The sequence below is a fragment of the Canis aureus genome, chromosome 28 (assembly GCF_053574225.1).
Source record: "Canis aureus isolate CA01 chromosome 28, VMU_Caureus_v.1.0, whole genome shotgun sequence".
Classification (NCBI taxonomy): Eukaryota; Metazoa; Chordata; class Mammalia; order Carnivora; family Canidae; genus Canis; species Canis aureus.
Window position 1 is genome coordinate 22,126,033 of NC_135638.1, and position 23,581 is coordinate 22,149,613.

At 39.8% G+C, this 23,581-nt stretch overlaps 1 protein-coding gene and 1 pseudogene across 14 annotated transcripts in view; one reads left to right on the plus strand and one right to left on the minus strand.

Moving 5' to 3' along the window:
* The window catches only part of XKR9 (XK related 9), an 86,224-nt gene that overhangs the window by 22,022 nt on the left and 40,621 nt on the right, over nt 1-23,581 (minus strand). For 3 of the 14 annotated variants that reach the window (XM_077876627.1, XM_077876626.1, XM_077876628.1), the window contains 4 exons: nt 19,407-19,491; nt 18,472-18,547; nt 7,581-7,624; nt 6,846-7,389 (listed from right to left, as the gene is read on the minus strand). In XM_077876627.1, the coding sequence (XP_077732753.1) occupies nt 6,846-7,117 (272 nt within the window). In that variant the 5' untranslated portion in view covers nt 7,118-7,389; nt 7,581-7,624; nt 18,472-18,547; nt 19,407-19,491. Of the gene's footprint in view, nt 1-6,454; nt 6,613-6,845; nt 7,390-7,580; nt 7,625-18,471; nt 18,548-19,406; nt 19,492-23,333; nt 23,501-23,581 lie in introns of those variants that run through there. The other 11 variants (XM_077876633.1, XM_077876624.1, XM_077876625.1 and 8 more) reach the window with 11 other exon arrangements.
* On the plus strand, nt 8,256-15,629 carry LOC144300147 (mitochondrial import inner membrane translocase subunit TIM14 pseudogene; annotated as a pseudogene).

Here is a 23,581-nt window from a genome sequence, read left to right on the forward strand (position 1 = left end):
AATGGATAAATAACTTGTGATACATCCACACAAAGGAATATCATTTAGTGCTAAAAGAAATGAACTATCATCCCATGAAAAGACACAGAAGAATGTAAAGGCTTATTACTGAGAGAAGCCAATATGAAAAAGCTACAATATTCTGATTCTAACTGTAAAATGTTTTGGGAAAGACAAGAATGCAGAGACAGTAAAAAGATCAATAGTTGCCAAGGGTTAGGGAGGCAGTAGGGAAATAGAAAAAGCCCAGATTTTTAGGACAGTGAAACTATTACATATGATACTATACAGCAGATATATGTCATTACACATTTGTCAAAACCCTCAAAACATACAACCCCAAGAATAAACTCTGATGTAAACTATGTACTTTGGGTGATAATAATGTGTCGATATAAGTTCATCAATTTTAACAAATCTACCATTCCAGTGAAAAATGTTGCTAGTATAGAAAGCTGTTGTGGTGAGGGAACAGTTAGGGATATATGAGAACTATACTTTCTGCTCAATTTTTCTGTGAACCTAAAACTGCTCTAAAAAATAAAGTCTACCTAAAAGGGGGAGAAAGCATATATGACTTCAAGAAGTATTATAAAACTATAGCAATCAAAACAGTATGGTTTTTCTTTCCAAATGACATGCTTATCTATGTAAAAAAAAAAAATCCTAAGGAGTTTACAAAAAAAGCTACTGGAACTAGCACATTTCTACAAAAAAGCTACTAGAATTAAGCAAGCCTATCAAAGTCATAGGATAAAAGATCAATAAAAAAACAAGTACAAATGAAGAATAAAAATCATGATCATCTCAAAAGATGCAGAAAAAGCATTTGACAAAGTACAACATCCATTCATGATAAAAACTCTAACAAATAGGGCATAGAGGGAACATATCTAAACATAATGAAAAATAAATGTAACAAACCCAAAGCTAACATCGTATTCAATGGTGAAAACTGAGAGCTTTTCCTCTAAAATCAAGAATACAAGATGTCCACTCTCATCACTTTTATCCAATAAATTATTAGAAGTCCTAGCCACAGAAATCAGACAAGAAATAAAGAGCACCTAGATTGGTAAGAAAAAAGTAAAACTGTAACTATTTGCAGATGACATGATGCTGTATATAAAAACCCTAAAGACCACCAAAAAACTGTTAGAACCAACACTAATGAATTCAATTGTATCTTGCAATAAAGTTGCAAGATACGAAACCAACATACAGAAATGTGTTGCATTTCTACACACTAACAACAAACTAGCCAAAAGAGTATTAAAAAACAATCCCATTTATGATTGTATCAAAAAGAATAAAATACCTAGGAATAAATTTAGCCAAGGAGGTGAATCTAACCTGTACTCTATAAACTGTAAGACACTGAATAAAGCACAACTAAATGGAAAGACAGTCCATGCTTGTGGACTGGAAAAACAAATACTCTTAAAATGTCCATATTACCCAAGCAATCTAAAGATTCAATGCAAGTCCTATCAAAATATCCACATAAATAATCCTAAAATTTATATGAAATTTTGAAGAGCCAAAGCAACCTTAAGAAAGAACAAAGCTGGAGGTACACAATCCCAGGTTTTGAAAAAAAAGTAGAACAGATCAGTGAAACTAGGAGCTGATTCTTTGAAAGAATTAACAAAATTGATAAATGCCTAGCCAGACTTATCAAAATAAAAGATAAAGTAACAAAATAAATAAAATTACAAATGAAAGAGGAGAGATCACAACTAACACCACAGAAATACAATTATAAGAGAATTTTATGAGAAATTATATGCCAACAAATTGGGCAATCTGGAAAAATGGATAAATTCCTAGAAACATATAAACTACCAAAACTAAAACAGGAAGAAATAGAAAATTTAAACAGACCCATAACCAGTAAAGAAATCAAAATCTTCCAACAAACAAGAGTCTAGGGCTGGATGAGACTTCCCAGGGGAATTCTACCAAACATATAAAGAAAAATTAATACCTATTCTTCTCAAACTGTCCCAAAAGATAGAAATGGAAGGAAAACTTCCAAACTCATTCTCTGAGGCCAGCATTACTTTGATTCCAAGACCAAAGACCCCACTAAAAAGGAGAATTACGGGCCAATATCCCTGATGAACATGGATTCAAAAATTCTCAACAAGATACAGCTAATTGAATCCAACACTACATTAAAAGGATTTTCACCACAATTAAGGGGGATTTATTCCTGGGCTGCAAGGGTAGTTCAAAATTCACAAATCAATGTGACACACCACATTGATAAAAGAAAGGATAAGAACCATATGACCCCTCTCTCAATAGATGCAGAAAAAAACATCTGACAAAATACAGCATCCTTTCTCAAAAAAAAAAAAAAAAAACCCTCAAGAAAGTAGGGATAGAAGAAATATACCTCAATAGCATAAAAGCCATATATGAAAGACCCACACCTAGTATCATCCTCAATGGGGAAAAACAGAGCTTTTCCCCTAAGGTCAGGAACATGACAGGGATGTCCAATCTCACCACTTGTTGTTCAACATTGTACTAGAAGTCCTAGCCTCAGTCACCAGACAGTAAAAAGAAATAAAAGGCACTCAAGTCAGCAAGAAGTAAAACTTTCACTCTTTACAGATGACATGATACTCTATGTAGAAAACCCAAAAGACTCCACCAAAAAGTTGCTAGAACGGATAGAAGAATTCAGCAAAGTTGCAGGATATAAAACCAATGCAAAGAAGTCTGTTGCATTTCTATTAACACCAGTAATGAAGCAGTAAAAAGAGAAATCAAAGAATTGATCAATTTACAAAAACCATAAGACACCCAAGAATAAACCTAACCAAAGTAGTAAAAGATCTATACACTGAAAACTATAGAATACTTATGAAAGAAATTGAAGGTGACAAAAAGAAATGGAAAAACATTCTATGTTCATGGACTGAAAGAAAAAATATTGTTAAAATGTCTATACTACCAAAAGCAATCTACATATTCAATGCAATACTAATCAAAATAACACCAGCATTTTTCACAGAATCAGAACTAAGAATCCTAAAATTTGTATGGAACCACAAAAGACCCCAAATAGCTAAAGTAACATTGAAAAAGAAAAGTGGGAACCATCACAATCCCAGACATCCAGCTGTATTACAAAGTTGTAATCATCAAGACAGTATGCTACTGACATACAAACAGACACATGGATCAATGGAACAGAATAAAGAACCCAGAAGTGGACCCACAACTATATGGCCAACTAATCTTCAACAAAGCAAGAAAGAATGTCCAATAGAAAAAAGACAGACTCTTCAACAAATAGTGTTGGGAAAACTGGACAGTTACATGTAGAAGAATGAAACTGGACCACTTTCTTATACCATACACAAAAATAAATTCAAAATGGATGAAAGACCAAATCGAAGACAGGAAACCATCAAAATCCATGAGGAAAAAACAGGCAGAAACCTCTTTGATCTTGACTTCAGCAACTTCTTACTAGACGCATCTCTGGAGCCAAGGGAAACTAAAGCAAAAATGAACTACTGAGACCTCATCAAGATAAAAAGCTTCTGCACGGTGGAGGAAACAATCGACAAAACTAAAAGGCAACCAATAAAGTAAGAGAAGAGATTTGCAAATGATATATCTGATAAAAGGCCAATATCTAGGGCAGCCCAGGTGGCTCAGCGGTTTAGCGCCGCCTTCAGCCCAGGGCCTGATCCTGGAGACCCAGAATCGAGTCCCACGTCAGTCTCCCTGCATGAAGCCTGCTTCTCCCTCTGCCTGTGTCTCTGTGTGTGTGTGTGTGTCATGAATAAATAAATAATTTTTTTAAAAGGCCAATATCTAGAATCTATGAAGAATTCATCAAAATCAACATCCAAAAAAAAATAATAATCCAGTTAAGAAATGGGCAGAAGACATGAACAAACATTTCTCCAAAGAAGACATGCAAATGGCTAATAGACACATGAAAGAAAAAATGTTTAACATCACTTATCATTAGGGAAATACAAATCAAAACCATAATGAGATACCACCTCACACAGGTCAAAATGGCTAAAATGAACAACTCAGGAAGCAAGAGATGTTGGCAAAGATGAGGAGAAAGAGAATCTTTTCACTGCTGATAGCAATGCAAACTGGTGCAGCGACTCTGGAAAATAGTATAGAGGTTCCTCAAAAAGCTAAAAATAGAACTACCCTACAACCCAGCAATTGCACTACTGGGTATTTATCCAAAGGACACAAAAATGCTGATTCAAAGGGATACATGCACCACAATGTTTATAGCAGCACTATCAACAATAGCCAAAATATGGAAAGAGCCCAAATGTCCATTGACTGATGAATGGATAAACGGGATATAGTGCCTATATATACATATACATACAATGGAATATTACTCAGCCATCAAAAAGAATGAAATTTTGCCATTTGCAGTAACATGATGGAACTAGAATGTATCATGCTAAGCAAAATAAATCAGAGAAAGATAAGTACCATATGATTTCACTCATATATAAAATTTAAGAAACCAAACAGATGAATAGGGGGAAAGAAAGGAAAAATAAGATAAAAAGAGAGAAGGAGGCAAACCATAAGTAACCCTTAACTATAGAGAACAAACTGAGGGTTGCTGGAGGGAAGGTGGGTGAGGGAATGAGTTAAATGGCTGATGAGTATTAGGAGGACATTTTTTGTGAGCACTAGATGTTATATGTAAGTGATGAATCACTAAATTCTACTCCTGAACCCAATACTACACTACATGTTAACTAACTTGAATTTAAATTTAAAAAAACAAGGTAAAATAAAAATTTAAAAATAAAATAAAATTCAATGGTTGAATGTAATACATTTTGACCAGAGTGAAAGAAAGTATTAGTAAAATTTTTTTTAAAAGAGAGTTATGTAAAACTTTCACAGAATGTACCACAGAGAGTCAAAGAATAAACATTCAAAACATCTACATGTATGTCAGATAGTGTGAGATCTGGGGCACCTGGGTGGCTCAGTCAGTTAAGTGTCTGCCTTTGGCTCAGGTCAGGATCCCAGGTCCTGGGATGGAGCCCCACATTAGGCTTCCTGCTCAGCAGGGAGCCTGCTTCTTCCTCTCCCTCTGCCTGCCACACTCCCCCTGCTTGTGCGCTCTGTCAAATAAATAATTAAAAAAAAAAAAGACAGCATGAAATCTAACATTGTTTGCTTAGAGTCACAGAAGAAAATGTAGTAAACATTAGAAAAGATAAGGGCTCAGAACTGTGCAGAACTGATGGAAGATAATAATCCACAGAATTAAGAAGACCAGCAAATCCCAAGCAAGAAAAACAAATCTACACCTAGATATATTATAAACTTTAGAGACTCAAAAGAGAAAAATCATAAAAGCAGCCAGAGTGGGGGAAAAAAAAGATAAAATACTTTTAAAAGAACAGCAGTAAGACTGATATCTAATTTCTAAAGAGCAATACTGGAAACCAAGAGAATATAATATACAGAGACAAAATAACTACTCATCAGAATTCTATAGCCACCAAAATATCTCTCAAGAAAATGGTGGTTAAAATAGCCCAAATTCAAAATCTAGCTGTAACAAAACAATATACTATCCACTTAATATTCGTCTTTATTTTTCTCTTTACCTATAATATATATATTTATTTTTCTCTTTACCTATGATATATATATTGCTTTAAACAGAACTAAATGCCTTAAGAATAATGAAAAGGTCAAATGAAATTAGACACACGGAAAATCATAGAATTTCTCAGGACCTATTTAGATTCCTAGCTTCTTTAACTATAAAATAAAGTTTTGAACAAGATGATTCCTAAGGTTTAGTTTTGCATGATTCTGTACCTAATTAACCACATGGCTACTGCATTATCACAGTAAAGATTTCATTTCGTTTAATCAGTGGTTTAAGTAACAAAAAATTAAGTGCTCTACCAGAGTTGCAAGTGATAAACTATATTTACATAATCAGGCTTGGAATATAAAAGATAAAGGATTCGTAAAACAGAAAAGAATCGTTTCTCCCCCATTAAAAGTGAGTACATATCAGAAAAACAACTTAATTGGAAGGGGCACCTGCACCCCAATGTTCATAGCAGCAATGTCCACAGTAGCCAAACTATGGAAAGAGCTCAGAGTCTATCAACAGATGAATGGATAAAGATGTGTTTTTATTTATTTATATATATATATATACACACACACACATATATATAATATGTGTGTTATGTATACGTTACATATATATATACATACATATTTACATACACACACACATACAAGGATGTGGGGGAGGCCAGGAGACTCCACACTGAGCCCAAGCACTATGCAGGACTTGATCCCACAACCCCGAGATCATGACCTAAGCTGAAATCAAGAGTTGGATGCTTAACTAACTGAGTCACCCAGATGCCCCAAGGTAAATTAAAACATTCTATCAATGAACCTGGAGGGCAGCCCCTGTGGCTCAATGGTTTAGCGCCTCCTTCAGCCCAGGGCGTGATCCTGGGGTCCCGGGGTCGAGTCCCGCGTCGGGCTCCCTGCGTGGAGCCTGCTTCTCCCTCTGTCTGTGTCTCTGCCTCTCTCTCTCTCTCTCTCTCTCTCTCTGTGTGTGTTCTCTCATGAATAAATAAATAAAATCTTAAAAAAAAAAAAAGAACCTGGAAAATTCTAACAGTACAGCAATGACTCATATAAACACTGATAGTGAGGAGCAAGTAACCTTTGTGCTACATGCAAAGAGGGGAACTTTGTACATTTTCCCTCACAAACACAGAAAGGTACTTTCTGTTCGGATAAAAGAAAAATAGTGTTAATGATCAAAAGTATGTGCTTACCTTGTAAAAACTCCTCCTTGCAAGCAATGAAGTAGAAGAAAACAACACTGACTTTCTTGGCCTGCTTTCTTTAAATCAGCCTTGAACCAAGAATAACTAAAACACTGCACCACAAGTGTTCCAAAAAGCATAAAGCTTACTGTTAAAATACCAAAAACATTTTGTCCTTCATAGAAAAACCTCACAGATACCCAGATGTCCACAATTAAATCAGTTATATAGATTACAATGCCAAGAACTGACAACATAAAAGTCAGTTTAGTATATTTCATTATGAATCACTATAGCTCTTGGTTATCTACTTTCTTCTCTCATACAAAAAAAACAAAGAAAAAGAGTATTAGTGCATCCGTAGTATTGCACTGAATTTTAATTTCTACTCCCTAAATTTACTCAGAAGAAAGAATAAATATTATGAAATTGGAACACTAAAACCAAAGTGACTGATTTTAATTTTCTGTTCTAAATCTCCTATCCAGGTCCAATCTTACAAGCTTTATTCAATCTTCTGTTTTTCAATGATCTTTACTGCAGATGACAACACCTAAAATGAAACATATATATGAGATTCTAAAAATCTTGAGTATAATATTAAAAACCATAGGCCATGACTTTATCAAACTTATACTTTTTCTAAAAATAATACCACTAAATATAGTTTTTATAATAGCTTTGGGAAAGTAAAGCCTCAGAAACATACTTATTAGTTGAAAACTTCCTTTGAGATGCACTTACCTTTTAAAAACCATAATCTACTAAGATATTTATCACAGGTCCATCTGTAGTGGCAAAAAGGTAGAAACAATCTGTGTCAACATAAGGAATTGGTAAATAATAGTAGATTCACAAAATATTACAAAACTACCAAAAAATATTTAACAAAGGTATAATACCTATGAAAATTCTTAATATAGTTTTTTAATCTTAATTCCAGCTAGGTAATATACAGTGTAATATTAGTTTCCAGTGTACAATATAGTGATTCAACACTCCCATAAACAGCCAATACTCATCACTAGTGCACTCTTTAATCCCCTTTACCTATTTCCACCCACCCACCTCCCTCTCCTAACCATCAGCGTGTTCTCTGTAATTAACTTTTTTTTTAAAGATTTCATTTATTTATTCATTCATAAGAGACAGAGAGAGAGAAGCAGAGACATAACAGGTTCCATGCAGGGAGCCCGATGCAGGACCCGATCCCGGGGCCCCAGGATCATGCCCTGAGCCAAAGGCAGACGCTCAACTGCTGAGCCACCCAGACGTCCCTGTAATTAACTTAATACAGTTTTGAGTCCTCATCTAAGAATTGAGCTTAGGAAAATAAGCTACATACTCTTTGAAAAACCTTTATAACAGTAAAAAGTTGAAAACTACCTAAATGACAAATGAGACCTAGTTCAATAAATCATGGTACACTATAGAAAGGAATACACCACACAAAAAAGAATGAAGAATGAAGCAGCTTTGTATAAATTGATTTCAGAAGATCTCCAAGTGAAAAAACCAAGTGCCAAAGGGTAAATATAGCATTTATGGGTTTTCAATTATATACGGAAAGAGAGAAAGAAATTAGGAATAGAAAGCAAATGCAACTTCAATACTTTAGTTAATTATTCTTTTATATTGTTGAATTTTTTACAAAATAACATGTACCCATATATGAGTTATATAACCTCTTAAAATAAAAACAATAATGCTACTTTTAAAGAATTTCAATGACTGGACAAAATGTTAATATTTACTTAACACTATGTGCCAAGCATTAAACTAAATCTTTTTTTTTTTTTTTTTTTTTTAAGGAAGAAGGCGATATTTATTTTTTCAAACTCTATTCCACCCAACTACCATAAACTCGGTTATTCTGAAGGCTCCTTGTTTCACTTTTTTTTTTTTTTTTTTTATTGGTGTTCAATTTACTAACATACAGAATAACCCCCAGTGCCCGTCACCCATTCACTCCCACCCCCCGCCCTCCTCCCCTTCTACCACCCCTAGTTCGTTTCCCAGAGTTAGCAGTCTTTACGTTCTGTCTCCCTTTCTGATATTTCCCACACATTTCTTCCCCCTTCCCTTCTTTTCCCTTTCACTATTATTTATATTCCCCAAATGAATGAGAACATATAATGTTTGTCCTTCTCCGACTGACTTACTTCACTCAGCATAATACCCTCCAGTTCCATCCACGTTGAAGCAAATGGTGGGTATTTGTCATTTCTAATAGCTGAGTAATATTCCATTGTATACATAAACCACATCTTCTTTATCCATTCATCTTTCTTTGGACACTGAGGCTCCTTCCACAGTTTGGCTATCGTGGCCATTGCTGCTAGAAACATCGGGGTGCAGGTGTCCCGGCGTTTCATTGCATTTGTATCTTTGGGGTAAATCCCCAACAGTGCAATTGCTGGGTCGTAGGGCAGGTATATTTTTAACTGTTTGAGGAACCTCCACACAGTTTTCCAGAGTGGCTGCACCAGTTCACATTCCCACCAACAGTGTAAGAGGGTTCCCTTTTCTCCACATCCTCTCCAACATTTGTTGTTTCCTGCCTTGTTAATTTTCCCCATTCTCACTGGTGTGAGGTGGTATCTCATTGTGGTTTTGATTTGTATTTCCCTGATGGCAAGTGATGCAGAGCATTTTCTCATATGCATGTTGGCCATGTCTATGTCTTCCTCTGTGAGATTTCTGTTCATGTCTTTTGCCCATTTCATGATTGGATTGTTTGTTTCTTTGGTGTTGAGTTTAATAAGTTCTTTATAGATCTTGGAAACTAGCCCTTTATCTGATATGTCATTTGCAAATATCTTCTCCCATTCTGTAGGTTGTCTTTGAGTTTTGTTGACTGTATCCTTTGCTGTGCAAAAGCTTCTTATCTTGATGAAGTCCCAATAGTTCATTTTTGCTTTTGTTTCTTTTGCCTTCGTGGATGTATCTTGCAAGAAGTTACTATGGCCGAGTTCAAAAAGGGTGTTGCCTGTGTTCTTCTCTAGGATTTTGATGGAATCTTGTCTCACATTTAGATCTTTCATCCATTTTGAGTTTATCTTTGTGTATGGTGAAAGAGAGTGGTCTAGTTTCATTCTTCTGCATGTGGATGTCCAATTTTCCCAGCACCATTTATTGAAGAGACTGTCTTTCTTCCAATGGATAGTCTTTCCTCCTTTATCGAATATTAGTTGCCCATAAAGTTCAGGGTCCACTTCTGGATTCTCTATTCTGTTCCACTGATCTATGTGTCTGTTTTTGTGCCAGTACCACACTGTCTTGATGACCACAGCTTTGTAATACAACCTGAAATCTGGCATTGTGATGCCCCCAGATATGGTTTTCTTTTTTAAAATTCCCCTGGCTATTCGGGGTCTTTTCTGATTCCACACAAATCTTAAAATAATTTGTTCTAACTCTCTGAAGAAAGTCCATGGTATTTTGATAGGGATTGCATTAAACGTGTATATTGCCCTGGGTAACATTGACATTTTCACAATATTAATTCTGCCAATCCATGAGCATGGAATATTTTTCCATCTCTTTGTGTCTTCCTCAATTTCTTTCAGAAGTGTTCTATAGTTTTGAGGGTATAGATCCTTTACATCTTTGGTGAGGTTTATTCCTAGGTATCTTATGCTTTTGGGTGCAATTGTAAATGGGATTGACTCCTTAATTTCTCTTTCTTCAGTCTCATTGTTAGTGTATAGAAATGCCACTGACTTCTGGGCATTGATTTTGTATCCTGCCACGCTACCGAATTGCTGTATGAGTTCTAGCAATCTTGGGGTGGAGACTTTTGGGTTTTCTAGGTAGAGTATCATGTCATCGGCGAAGAGGGAGAGTTTGACTTCTTCTTTGCCAATTTGAATGCCTTTAATGTCTTTTTGTTGTCTGATTGCTGAGGCTAGGACTTCCAGTACTATGTTGAATAGCAGTGGTGAGAGTGGACATCCCTGTCTTGTTCCTGATCTTAGGGGAAAGGCTCCCAGTGCTTCCCCATTGAGAATGATATTTGCTGTGGGCTTTTCATAGATGGCTTTTAAGATGTCGAGGAATGTTCCCTCTATCCCTACACTCTGAAGAGTTTTGATCAGGAATGGATGCTGTATTTTGTCAAATGCTTTCTCTGCATCTAATGAGAGGATCATATGGTTCTTGGTTTTTCTCTTGCTGATATGATGAATCACATTGATTGTTTTACGGGTGTTGAACCAGCCTTGTGTCCCAGGGATAAATCCTACTTGGTCATGGTGAATAATTTTCTTAATGTACTGTTGGATCCTATTGGCCAGTATCTTGTTGAGAATTTTTGCATCCATGTTCATCAGGGATATTGGTCTGTAATTCTCCTTTTTGGCGGGGTCTTTGTCTGGCTTTGGAATTAAGGTGATGCTGGCTTCATAGAACGAATTTGGAAGTACTCCATCTCTTTCTATCTTTCCAAACAGCTTTAGGAGAATAGGTATGATTTCTTCTTTAAACGTTTGATAAAATTCTCCTGGGAAGCCATCTGGCCCTGGACTCTTGTGTCTTGGGAGGTTTTTGATGACTGCTTCAATTTCCTCCCTGGTTATTGGCCTGTTCAGGTTTTCTATTTCTTCCTGTTCCAGTTTTGGTAGTTTGTGGCTTTCCAGGAATGCGTCCATTTCTTCTAGATTGCCTAATTTATTGGCGTATAGCTGTTCATAATATGTTTTTAAAATCGTTTGTATTTCCTTGGTGTTGGTAGTGATCTCTCCTTTCTCATTCATGATTTTATTAATTTGAGTCTTCTCTCTCTTCTTTTTAATAAGGCTGGCTAATGGTTTATCTATCTTATTAATTCTTTCAAAGAACCAACTCCTGGTTCTGTTGATCTGTTCCACAGTTCTTCTGGTCTCGATTTCGTTGAGTTCTGCTCGAATCTTTATTAACTCCCTTCTTCTCTTGGGTGTAGGATCTATTTGCTGTTTTTTCTCTAGCTCCTTTATGTGTAAGGTTAGCTTTTGTATTTGAGTTCTTTCCAGTTTTTGAATGGATGCTTGTATTGCGATGTATTTCCCCCTTAGGACTGCTTTTGCTGCATCCCAAAGATTTTGAACGGTTGTATCTTCATTCTCATTAGTTTCCATGAATCTTTTTAATTCTTCCTTAATTTCTTGGTTGACCCTTTTATCTTTTAGCAGGATGGTCCTTAACCTCCATGTGTTTGAGGTCCTTCCAAACTTCTTGTTGTGATTTAGTTCTAATTTCAAGGCACTATGGTCCGAGAATATGCAGGGGACAATCCCAATCTTTTGGTATCGGTTCAGACCCGATTTGTGACCCAATATGTGGTCTATTCTGGAGAAAGTTCCATGTGCGCTTGAGAAGAATGTGTATTCAGTTGAATTTGGATGTAAAGTTCTGTAGATATCTGTGAAATCCATCTGGTCCAGTGTATCATTTAAAGCTTTCGTTTCTTTGGAGATGTTTTGCTTAGAAGACCTATCGAGTATAGAAAGAGCTAGATTGAAGTCACCAAGTATAAGTGTATTATTATCTAAGTATTTCTTCACTTTGGTTAATAATTGATTTATATATTTGGCAGCTCCCACATTCGGAGCATATATATTGAGGATTGTTAAGTCCTCTTGTTGAATAGATCCTTTAAGTATGATATAGTGTCCCTCTTCATCTCTCACTACAGTCTTTGGGGTAAATTTTAGTTTATCTGATATAAGGATGGCTACCCCTGCTTTCTTTTGAGGACCATTCGAATGGTAAATGGTTCTCCAACCTTTTATTTTCAGGCTGTAGGTGTCCTTCTGTCTAAAATGAGTCTCTTGTAGACAGCAAATAGATGGGTCCTGCTTTTTTATCCAGTCTGAAACCCTGCGCCTTTTGATGGGGTCATTAAGCCCGTTCACATTCAGAGTTACTATTGAGAGATATGAGTTTAGTGTCATCATGATATCTATTCAGTCTTTGTATTTGTGGACTGTTCCACTGAACTTCTTCTTAAAGGGGAATTTTAAGAGGCCCCCTTAAAATTTCTTGCAGAGCTGGTTTGGAGGTCACATATTCTTTTAGTTGCTGCCTGTCTTGGAAGCTCTTTATCTCTCCTTCCATTTTGGATGAGAGCCTTGCTGGATAAAGTATTCTTGGTTGCATGTTCTTCTCATTTAGGACCCTGAATATATCCTGCCAGCCCTTTCTGGCCTGCCAGGTCTCTGTGGAGAGGTCTGCTGTTACCCTAATACTCCTCCCCATAAAAGTCAGGGATTTCTTGTCTCTTGCTGCTTTAAGGATCTTCTCTTTATCTTTGGAATTTGCAAGCTTCACAATTAAATGTCGAGGTGTTGAACGGTTTTTATTGATTTTAGGGGGGGATCTCTCTATTTCCTGGATCTGAATGCCTGTTTCCCTTCCCAGATTAGGAAAGTTTTCAGCTAGAATTTGTTCAAATACATATTCTGGCCCTCTGTCCCTTTCGGCGCCCTCGGGAACCCCAATTAAACGTAGGTTTTTCTTTCTCAGGCTGTCGTTTATTTCCCTTAATCTATCTTCATGGTCTTTTAATTGTTTGTCTCTTTTTTCCTCAGTTTCCCTCTTTGCTATCAACTTGTCTTCTAGGTCACTCACTCGTTCTTCCACCTCGTTAACCCTCGTCGTTAGGACTTCTAGTTTGGATTGCATCTCATTCAATTGATTTTTAATTTCTGCCTGATTAGCTCTAAATTCTGCAGTCATGAAGTCTCTTGAGTCCTTTATACTTTTTTCTAGAGCCACCAGTAGCTGTATAATAGTGCTTCTGAATTGGCTTTCTGACATTGAATTGTAATCCAGATTTTGTAACTCTGTGGGAGAGAGGACTGTTTCTGATTCTTTCTTTTGAGGTGAGGTTTTCCTTCTAGTCATTTTGCTCAGTGCAGAGTGGCCAAAAGCAAGTTGTATTGGGAAAAAGAGAAAAAGAGAGGAGAGAAAGAAGGAAAGAAAAGAGAAAGAGAAAAAAAAGGGAAGAAAAAGAAAAAAAAAACGAAAAAAAAAAGGGGGGGAAGAAAAAGAGAAAGAAAAAGGAGAAAAAAAGGGGGTGGGGGAAGGATACAAATCAAAAAGCAAAATAAAACAAAAACAAACAAACAAAAAAAGAACCACCGGGGAGTATCTTCTGATTCTGTGTACTTTAAGTCCCTTGGCTTCTCCTGGAAGTTGTCCGTCTAGCTGGTGTTCTGGGGGAGGGGCCTGTTGTGCTGATTTTCAGGTGTTAGCAGTTGGGGGAGCTGCTGTGCCCCCTCCTGGTGCAGGGCTCAGTGGGGGTTGTTTACCCGTGAGGCCGCAGGAGGAACAGCCCCAGTGGCGGGGCAGCTCTGGAAACCTGGATTCAGCCCCCGCAGGAACTCCGGAGCTCTCCGTCTGCAGGGCCTGGAGGCTCCGGGGCGGGGCCGCTGATCTGCTCAGCTGGGGCAGGAGCGTCCTTGCTGTCCTGGGCCCTCCCGGCCTCTGCCTGTCCCGGGGGAGGCCGGATCCTGGGCTGTGTCCCGGCGCCCTGTGCTCCGGAGCCTGCGCTGGTGGATTCGCGCTCCCGGGCCGCGCAGCCCCCTCCGCGGAGCCGCCGCCCGAGCCCCTCCGAGCTGCTCCTGGAACCGCGCAGCCCCCTCTGCACGGAGCCTCTTCCTCTGCCCGAGCCCCTCCGAGCTGCTCCCGGGGCCGCGCGGCCCCCTCCGCGGAGCCGCCGCCCGAGCCCCCCGAGCTGCTCCGGGTCCCGCCGGGTCCCGCCGGGTCCCGCCGTGCGCGCTGCAGCCCTTAGGGAGCTCGGCGCACTCTCCTGGGCGCGCAGTTGCTGTTACTGTCCCAGGGAGCCGGAGGGCATCCTCGCCCTACTGGTTCCTGCTCCCACTCCCCACAAGCCCCTTTCCGCCCGGGAAGGTCGGTGCAGCTCCTGCTCCTCCGGGACGGGGCTCTCCTGTCCTGGGGACACTCGCCCCGGCCTCAGCCCGGCTCCTCGCGGGGCCCCTCCCCCTTGGAGGCCTTTGTTCCTTTATTTCTTTTTCCCCGTCTTCCTACCTTGATAGAAGCGCGAATTCTTCTCACTGTAGCATTCCAGCTGGTCTCTCTTTAAATCTCAGGCCGAATTCATAGATTTTCAGGATGATTTGAAGGTTTTCTAGGTAGTTTGGTGGCGACAGGTGATTTGGAGACCCTACTCTTCCGCCATCTTGCTCCTCCCCCCCTAAACTAAATCTTATACATAAAATACCCCCATTTAGATCTTACATCAAATTTAGGAAATAGGTATTACTATTATGACCCCAATTTTATAAATGTGGGCTAAATATAATCTACAGATTTGTCTGACTTAGCAGCTGCTCCTGTATTTCCTGGGGTGCTCTTTTTGGACCCTTTGTACCTGCCCATGGTGCTTTCTGGTAGAGGCATGGAATTGGCAGCTGCAGTCTCTGAGCTGAGATAAACCTCTTGGTGGAGGCAGGGGAGCCAAGCCAGAGTCATATGCAGTACAGTGGTAGCAAATGGGCTGACCATTACTGCTGCAGGATTTGCAGGCTGTTATGTTCTGCAAGCCATAAAGCATATTGAGCCTCAAGCAGTCTTTCAAAGTCTACCAAAATCTGCCTTCAGTGGCAGCTATCAGAGAGGTGGGTTTGATTCCAAAATGCCAAAACAAGAGGCACCATTATAGCAGGTGTAAGCTCTACTGCCAATAAAGGAAAAATAAGAGCCACTCTTCTACAAATTACGCTCCTAAACAAGGGAGGATCTCCTTACATTGCAGCTAAAATCAACAAAGCTAAAGATTTACTACAAGGTTGAACTAAAAAATGAAGTAAATGTGCAATGAGTTTTACATTCTTATTAGTTTATGTTTAGGAGTGCCAGTTATTTATAATAAAACATCCCAAAGCTAAAAAAAAAAAAAAAGTTTGATTCAACAATGTTTTCTTTAATTTTCCTAATTGCTAGTATTTCTTTTTTTTTTTTTTAAAGATTTTATTTATTTATTCATGATAGTCACAGAGAGAGAGAGAGGCAGAGACACAGGCAGAGGGAGAAGCAGGCTCCATGCAGGGAGCCCGACGTGGGATTCGATCCCGAGTCTCCAGGATCGCGCCCTGGGCCAAAGGCAGGCGCCAAACCACTGCGCCACCCAGGGATCACCTAATTGCTAGTATTTCATATAAAAATCCAGATTTTTAACTAGTATCAAAAAACTGAAAGATTTACTACACTAGACTAACATTCCCTCATGAGCAGTAGATGCCTCCTAAATGCGGCATGCTCTCTCAAGTTCACCACAGTAGCCAGCTACCCCACCTCAGTCATTTCAGCAGCTGGGTCTCAATGCTAATATACTAGCTATGTGTCCTCAAACATGTTCTTTTACCTCCCTATGCCTTATTTTCTTTCACCTAAAATATGGAAATAATAATGGCATATACTTCATAGGGTTGTCTAAGAAAGATAATACTAAGAAAGATAAGAAGGCTAAGAAAGATAATACATATAAACCTCTAAAAAGTACCTGGCAAACAGTCAATAAATGTTAATTACCATTATTACCTTCCCTGCCTGCCTGATCCTATGAACATCTGAATTTGCAATCTTTGACTTCACTTTAAAAAATGTTAAGGGGGATCCCTGGGTGGCTCAGTGGTTTAGCGCCTGCCTTTGGCCCAGGGTGCAATCCTGGAGTCCCGGGTGCAATCGGGCTCCCGGCATGAAGCCTGCTTCTACCTCCTCCTGTGTCTCTGCCTCCCTCTCTCTATGTCTAAAATAAATAAATAAATAGATAGATAGATAGATAAATAAATAAATAACTTTAAAAAAAAATGTTAAGTAAATGGGGCAGCCCGGGTGGCTCAGCGGGTTAGCGCCACCTTCAGCCCAGGGTGTGATCCTGGAGACCTGGGATCGAATCTCATGTCAGGCTCCCTTCATGAAGCCTGCTTCTCCCTCTATGTCTCTGCCTTTCTCTCTGTGTCTCTCATGAATAAATAAATAAAATCTTTTAAAAAAATGTTAAGTAAAAAAATACTATAGTATGATTGCAAAGCTTTAAAAATCCAAAGGAAATATGATTGGAGGAATACAAAAATGTTAATATAAGTTTTATCTGGGGAATTAATGGTATTACAGATGAATTTTTTCCTCTTCTTCTTTTCTATTTATATGAACTGAACTGTTTCCCTCCAAAGTTCTTATGTTGAAGTACTAACCACCAATGTGACTGTATTTAGAGGCCTCTAAGGAGGTAATTGAGATGAAAAGGAGTAATAAGGACAGGGCCCTAATTCAATAGGACTGGTGTCCTTATAAAAAGAAGCGACAACAGAGATTTATATCCCCCACACCCCACTTCCATACACAAAGAGAAAAGGCCACATGAAGATGCAGCTAGAAGGCAGTCATGTGCAACCCAAAAAGAGAGGCCTTGCAAGAAACCAACCCAGCTGGCACCTTGATATTGGACTTTTAGTCTCCAGAACTGTGAAAAAACAAATTTCCGTTGTTTAAGTCACATAGTTTGCGGTTACTCTATTATGGCAGCCCAAGTAGACTAACACCCTACATGTTCTATAAAGAACATTTATTACTTTAAAAACCAGGAGGGGGGATCCCTGGGTGGCGCAGTGGTTTAGCACCTGCCTTTGGCCCAGGGCGCGATCCTGGAGACCCGGGATCGAATCCCACGTCAGGCTCCCGGTGCATGGAGCCTGCTTCTCCCGCTGCCTGTGTCTCTGCCTCTCTCTCTCTCTCTCTCTCTCTCTCTCTCTGTGACTATCATAAATAAATAAAAATTAAAAAAATTAAAAAAAAATAAATAAATAAAAACCAGGAGGGGACAGTGTTACTAAAAACACAACCTAATATTTACAGTGTTCTTGGCATTCTACCACTTATAAGAATTTTGTTTAAAAGTTTTCAAAATAATATTAAAATGTATTTCACTCTTCTTACAGAAAAAAGAAAAATCACTATCACTATTTTTCCTGACAATAATGCTGTGGCCAACATGAAGAAAAAAATTATTTTAAAAATCTGAGTTTTCCCAATCTAGCAGGCCATGAATTTCCATGCAGCATGTTTCTTAAAATGAAAGCCATCATGCCCAAAATAAGCATGGAGTTTAGGAGGATGAGATTTAATTAGAAGGTTCTGTTCAATAAACTAAATACTTACTAGGAGTCTACCATGTGCTGTTTTAGGCTTTGGGATATATCAAATGACAAAAGAGATTTTTTTAAATCGCTGCCCTTATAGAACTTACATCCTAACAGAAAAAGATAGTCACAATAAAAATAAGCAAATTAAATATCATATTGGAAGGTGATATGTGCTACGGAAAAACACGACCCTAGGAGTTGGAAGTAAGAGACAGGCACATTATGAGCTGCAATTTTAATTAGAATGGTCAGGATGAGAGCACCTGGGTGGCTTAGTTAAGTGTCCAACCTTTGATCTCAGCTCAGGTCTTAAATGGTCAGGACAGTGCTCACTGAGAAGGTGGCATTTAAGTAATGAAATTAGCCAGGCGGGTATCATGTGGAAAAGCTTTCCAGATGGAAAGAACAGCTAGTTCAAAAATCTAATGTGATTTCAAATATGTCCTCCAGAAAAAAATAAAAGTTCCATAAAATACTGGCAACTTCCTTACCATGGTTATACTGGATGTGTATCCAAGTCCTGTTCTAACAGCATTCTTTAAAATGTAACTTTTTAAGCTTCACTCTCTAGGGAGGAAAAAGAACATCACATACGTAATGGAGGAATAGACAATAATAACACTAGCTATCATTGCTGACTGTTTACTATGTGCGAAGTGTTTTACGTACATTTTATTTAATCCTCACAATCTCTATGAGAAGGGCATTATTGGCCAGAACACTAATGCTTAAAGATGCTGGGTATTTAGATGAGTTACCTCTAATAAGTAAACTGATTTTAAACATAATTTCCTTAACATCACAGACTATAATATCTAAGCACTTCATGTGTACATTTCTTAACCACTCTCCCCACAAAGAGAGTTTCCTTCACCTGGTAGGCATACGGAAAACACTAGTTTTGAAATAAATTTTATAAGACAGGAAAAATAATTTCTAAGAAGCTTAGAAATTCCATTAGCAAAACATCAGATTCAACAGATGAATGTGATGTGGCAACCTCTCTATACCTAATTTAGTCAGAACATAATGCCAACTAGAAATAAAACTACACAGCAAAGAAAATAAACATAGCAGTTCTCTTTAAGAAAGACAACTCCTTCAATAACACAGTTATATAAACTTATATGAGGGATAGTCCATCTCTATCCCTATGGTTAATCACCATTCCAATTATCACCTTAGGAGAAATAATACCATCTACAAAATTTGACTCTATAGAGAATTTGTGACACTTGCTGACTTCATAGGAGAGTTTAATCCAATTTCATTCAGAGGTCAACCCAGCTATGTGGCTAACTGGCTGCCAGCCAGAATATATAACCTTTGCCCACTGTACATGTAATACAGCCGACATCTGAAGAAGTAAAGACTAGCAAACTTTAGTTTGTCAATCAAATTGAACACACATAAAATACAGACTTACCTGTCATATAAAAAAGAAAAGTCTTCTTTAACTCAAAGTCTCTCCTGGAAAATCTTCATCCTGGGAATCTTTTGTTTCTTCTTCACTGAAAACAAGTACCATTAAAGGGCATGTAAACCTTTGAGAATGAATACTAAAATGAAACTGAAATCACCTGTTAGTCATATGTAAGATTTCCTCCTCTAGTGATAAGAGAGTTTTATCATTGAAACTACAGTACACCCCTTTATAACTAACACATTGAGAGAAGGGATAATAGCTCCTCATACAACTTGACTAGGTTACAAGGTTTTACTGTATACAAAATTTAAGTTTTCAGGACACCTGGGTGGCTCAGTGGTTGAGTGTCTGAGTGCTCAGGTCATGATCCCGGGGTCCTGGGATCAAGTTCCAGGTTCCTCGAAGGGAGACTGCCTCTCCCTCTGCCTCTTTCTCTGGGTCTCTCATCAATAAATATTTTTTAAAAAACAAAATTTAAGTTTTAAGAAAATACAATTTGCCTCACAGCATATCCAAGTAAATAGTAAGTGAAAAGGAAGGAGATTCTTACATTTGAAGTACTCTGATAAAGAATCTACAAACAATTTTTAACATAATCCTACCTTTTTCAAATTGTATACCTTCTTAAGCCCTATGCCCCAAGAACATAGGATTGTTGGTTTCTGTTTCCAAAATACTGCAGTTGTTCTACTTCCAAGCCTTTTCTCAAGATTATTTACTGCTTAGAATGCCCTTCCTACCTCCATCTGATCAAGTTCTATCAGTCCTTTAAGAATCAACTTAAAACCCCACTACCTTTAAGCTTTCCCAGGTCTTCCCAATTAATTTATTCTCCCCTTCCTCCTCGCCATCCTTTCACTTCAGTTATACTTCTCTAGGATGTACTCACAGATTATAAGCCTCCAGAAACCCAATTATCATTTTAGCACCCCACCCCATATGTCTACAATAATACTGTGCATGTTGCAGGCAGATGATAAATGATTGTAAATGTAACTGAACAGAATATAAAAGCTTTGGTCGTATTTCCTGGGGAGAAGCTTAAACTTCAGGTCACATTACTTAGACATACCCACAAAGACAATTTTGCAGCAGCAGCCTAGATTTCTCTTCTGAGCTCAACCCATATACCCAAATGTCTATAGATTTCTTTATCAGGATATCCCACAGTCATCCCAATTTCAATTCGTCTAAACCAAGTTCACTACCCAACCTCTACTCCTCTTCTTCTGCTGGTGTCTGCATATATGACTCAAATGAAGCAACTTAAATTTTAAATCATTTGTTGGGTCCATTTGGCAGATGAAGAGCTTGGCAATGAATTAAAAGAAATAGAGATGGAAGCCACAAGGGAAATTCTAGTTTAAAACAAAAAGTCAAGGGATAAAAGAATGCAACTACCCACAAGTCCCAGAAATTACTGTTCCACCCTCTTCTCCAAGGTTTGTTGACTTTCTAGCACGAGGTTTTATAATTTTTTTTTTAACTCATGATAGACATAGAGAGAAAGAGAGGCAGAGACACAGGCAGAGGGAAAAGCAGGCTCCATGCAGGAAGCCCAATGCGGGACTCAATCCCAGAACTCCAGGGATTAATGGCGAGCCACCCAGGGATCCCCTAGCACGAGGTTTTTTAAAAAGGAAAATGGAGGGATCCCTGGGTGGCGCAGCGGTTTGGCGCCTGCCTTTGGCCCAGGGCACGATCCTGGAGACCTGGGATCGAGTCCCACGTCGTGCTCCCGGTGCATGGAGCCTGTTTCTCCCTCTGCCTGTGTCTCAGCTTCTCTCTCTCTGTGTGTGACTATCATAAAATTAAAAAAAAATTAAAAAAATATTTAAAAAAGGAAAATGGAGCTTCCTGACTGAATAGCCATTAAGTGATGGCTACACATAAATAAAATTGAGCTGAAAACGCCTGATGTGAGGGATTTTGACGGTTCTTCCAAACATTTTTTTTAAAGGGCATATTGCTTGCCTTCCTATTACAAAGGGGATAATTTACATGATTATTTCAGCAAAGATTTTTGAAACACTTTTCCATTAAAAGTACATCTTTGAGACACAAGGCAAAGAAATTTGTCACAAATAATCCAGGTGTGTCTTTCAAGAAATCTGGATTAAACCAATGATTTGTGGGCAGCCTAGGTGGCTTAGTGGTTTAGCACTGCCTTCAGCCCAGAGCGTGATCCTGGAGACCTGGGATTGAGTCCCACATTGGATTCCCTAATGGAGCCTGCTTCTCCCTCTGCCTGTGTCTCTGCCTCTCTCTCTCTCATGAATAAATAAAATCTTTATTAAAAAAACAAACAAAACCTAGCCTTTTCTCGAAGATGGCGCCGAAGACAAAGAAGGAAGCCCCTCAGCGGTTTGGCGCCTGCCTTTGGCCCAGGGCGCGATCCTGGAGTCCCGGGATCGAGTCCCGCGTCGGGCTCCCGGTGCATGGAGCCTGCTTCTCCCTCTGCCTGTGTCTCTGCCTCTCTGTCTCTCACTGTGTGCCTATCATAAAAAAAAACAAAAAAGAAGGAAGCCCCTGCCCCTCCCAAAGCCGAAGCCAAAGCCTTTGAAAGCTAAGAAAGTAGTTCTGAAAGGCGTGCACAGTCACAAAAAAAGAAGATCCCTACATCACCTACATTCCGACGACGACCCAAGGCCCTGCGTCTACGAAGGCAGCCCAAATATCCTCGAAAGAGCACCCCCAGGAGAAACAAGCTTGATCACTATGCCATCAGCAAGTTCCCCCTGACTACTGAGAAGAAAATAGAAGACAACACACTTGTGTTCATTGTGGATGTCAAGGCCAATAAGCACCAAACAGGCTGTGAAGAAGCTCTATGACATGGATGCGGCCAAGGTCAACACCTTGATCAGGCCTGATGGAGAAAAGAAAGTATATGTTCAACTGGCTCCTGACTATGATGCTTTGGATGTTGCCAACAAAATTGGGATCATCTAAGCTGAGTCCAGCCAGCTATAAATCTAAATTTTTTCGCCATTAAAAAAAAAAAAAAACTAACGATTTGTAAAATACTGTACAAATTGTATTTTCTTTAGAAACATCTGCAAAGGGCAGCCCTGGTGGCCCTGGTTTAGCACCACCTTCAGCCTGGGGTGTGATCCTGAGAGTGTCTGGATCGAGTCCCGCGTTGGGCTCCCTGCATGGGGCCTGCTTCTCCCTCTGCCTGTGTCTCTGCCTCTCTCTCTCTCTGTCTGTCTGTCATGAATAAATAAAATCTTAAAAAAAAAAATCTGCAGAAAAAAAAAGTTAAAATACGTTTCCTAAGTTTTAGAAAGCGCAAGCATCTATCAATTTCTCATTTTGAAAAAGACGGCGGGCTGCGGCGGGGGATACATGCCAGATCTCTCTGGAGGTTGTGCTTACGTACAATGATCATAATTCAAAGAAACGGGTCGTAGGATCTGTGCATTTCCTCCTAGGTAAAAACTGTAACTCGATTTCTTTTTTTTTTTAATAGGGAGCGGTAGTTAGTAGCGAGAAAGTCCTCGCGGAGAAAACGCCTCAGGGCCGACCTAGGCGTCTGCACAGGAGCCGCACGCGGCGGGAGCCGCAAGCTCCTCGAGTCTGACGCGCTGGGGGCAAATGCGGGGGCCAGGGCTGGGGACGAGCCTTCCGACGGCGGGGGCGGGGGCGGGGGGCCACAGCTGTCACTGGGCAGGTCTCCCAGTCTCCGTTTTCTCATCTGTAAGGCAGACCCCAAAAATAGCGCCTTCCTCTTCGTGTTGTCGTGAGGATTAAACGAGACGGCGTTAGCCCGGCGGTAAACACTGAGGAAACACGAGCTGCCGCCGTGACAGGGGGCGCACAGCGTTCTGCCCCCGCCCCCGCCCACGCCCCGCCCACGCCCCGCCGCTGCCCGAAAATAACAAGCCACCCGCCCCAGGGTCTCGCGTCCCGCAGCGCCCCCCACACCTGCCTGCCCTGTGCTCCGCCACAAGACTCCCCGGGTCAAAAGGTCTCTCGTCCACCGGGATGACCTGGCCACAGACTCCCGTGAAGGCGCCAGGCTCCGTGACACGCGGCAGCGCTCGGCCGGCGGGACGCAGCCTCGCCTCAAGACGCCTCGCGCCACGCGCCACGCGCCCTCGCCCGCCTCCCGCCTCCGCCTGCGGAGCCCCGGCGGCGTCACGTGACGCCCGGCCCCGCCCCCCGCCCCGCTC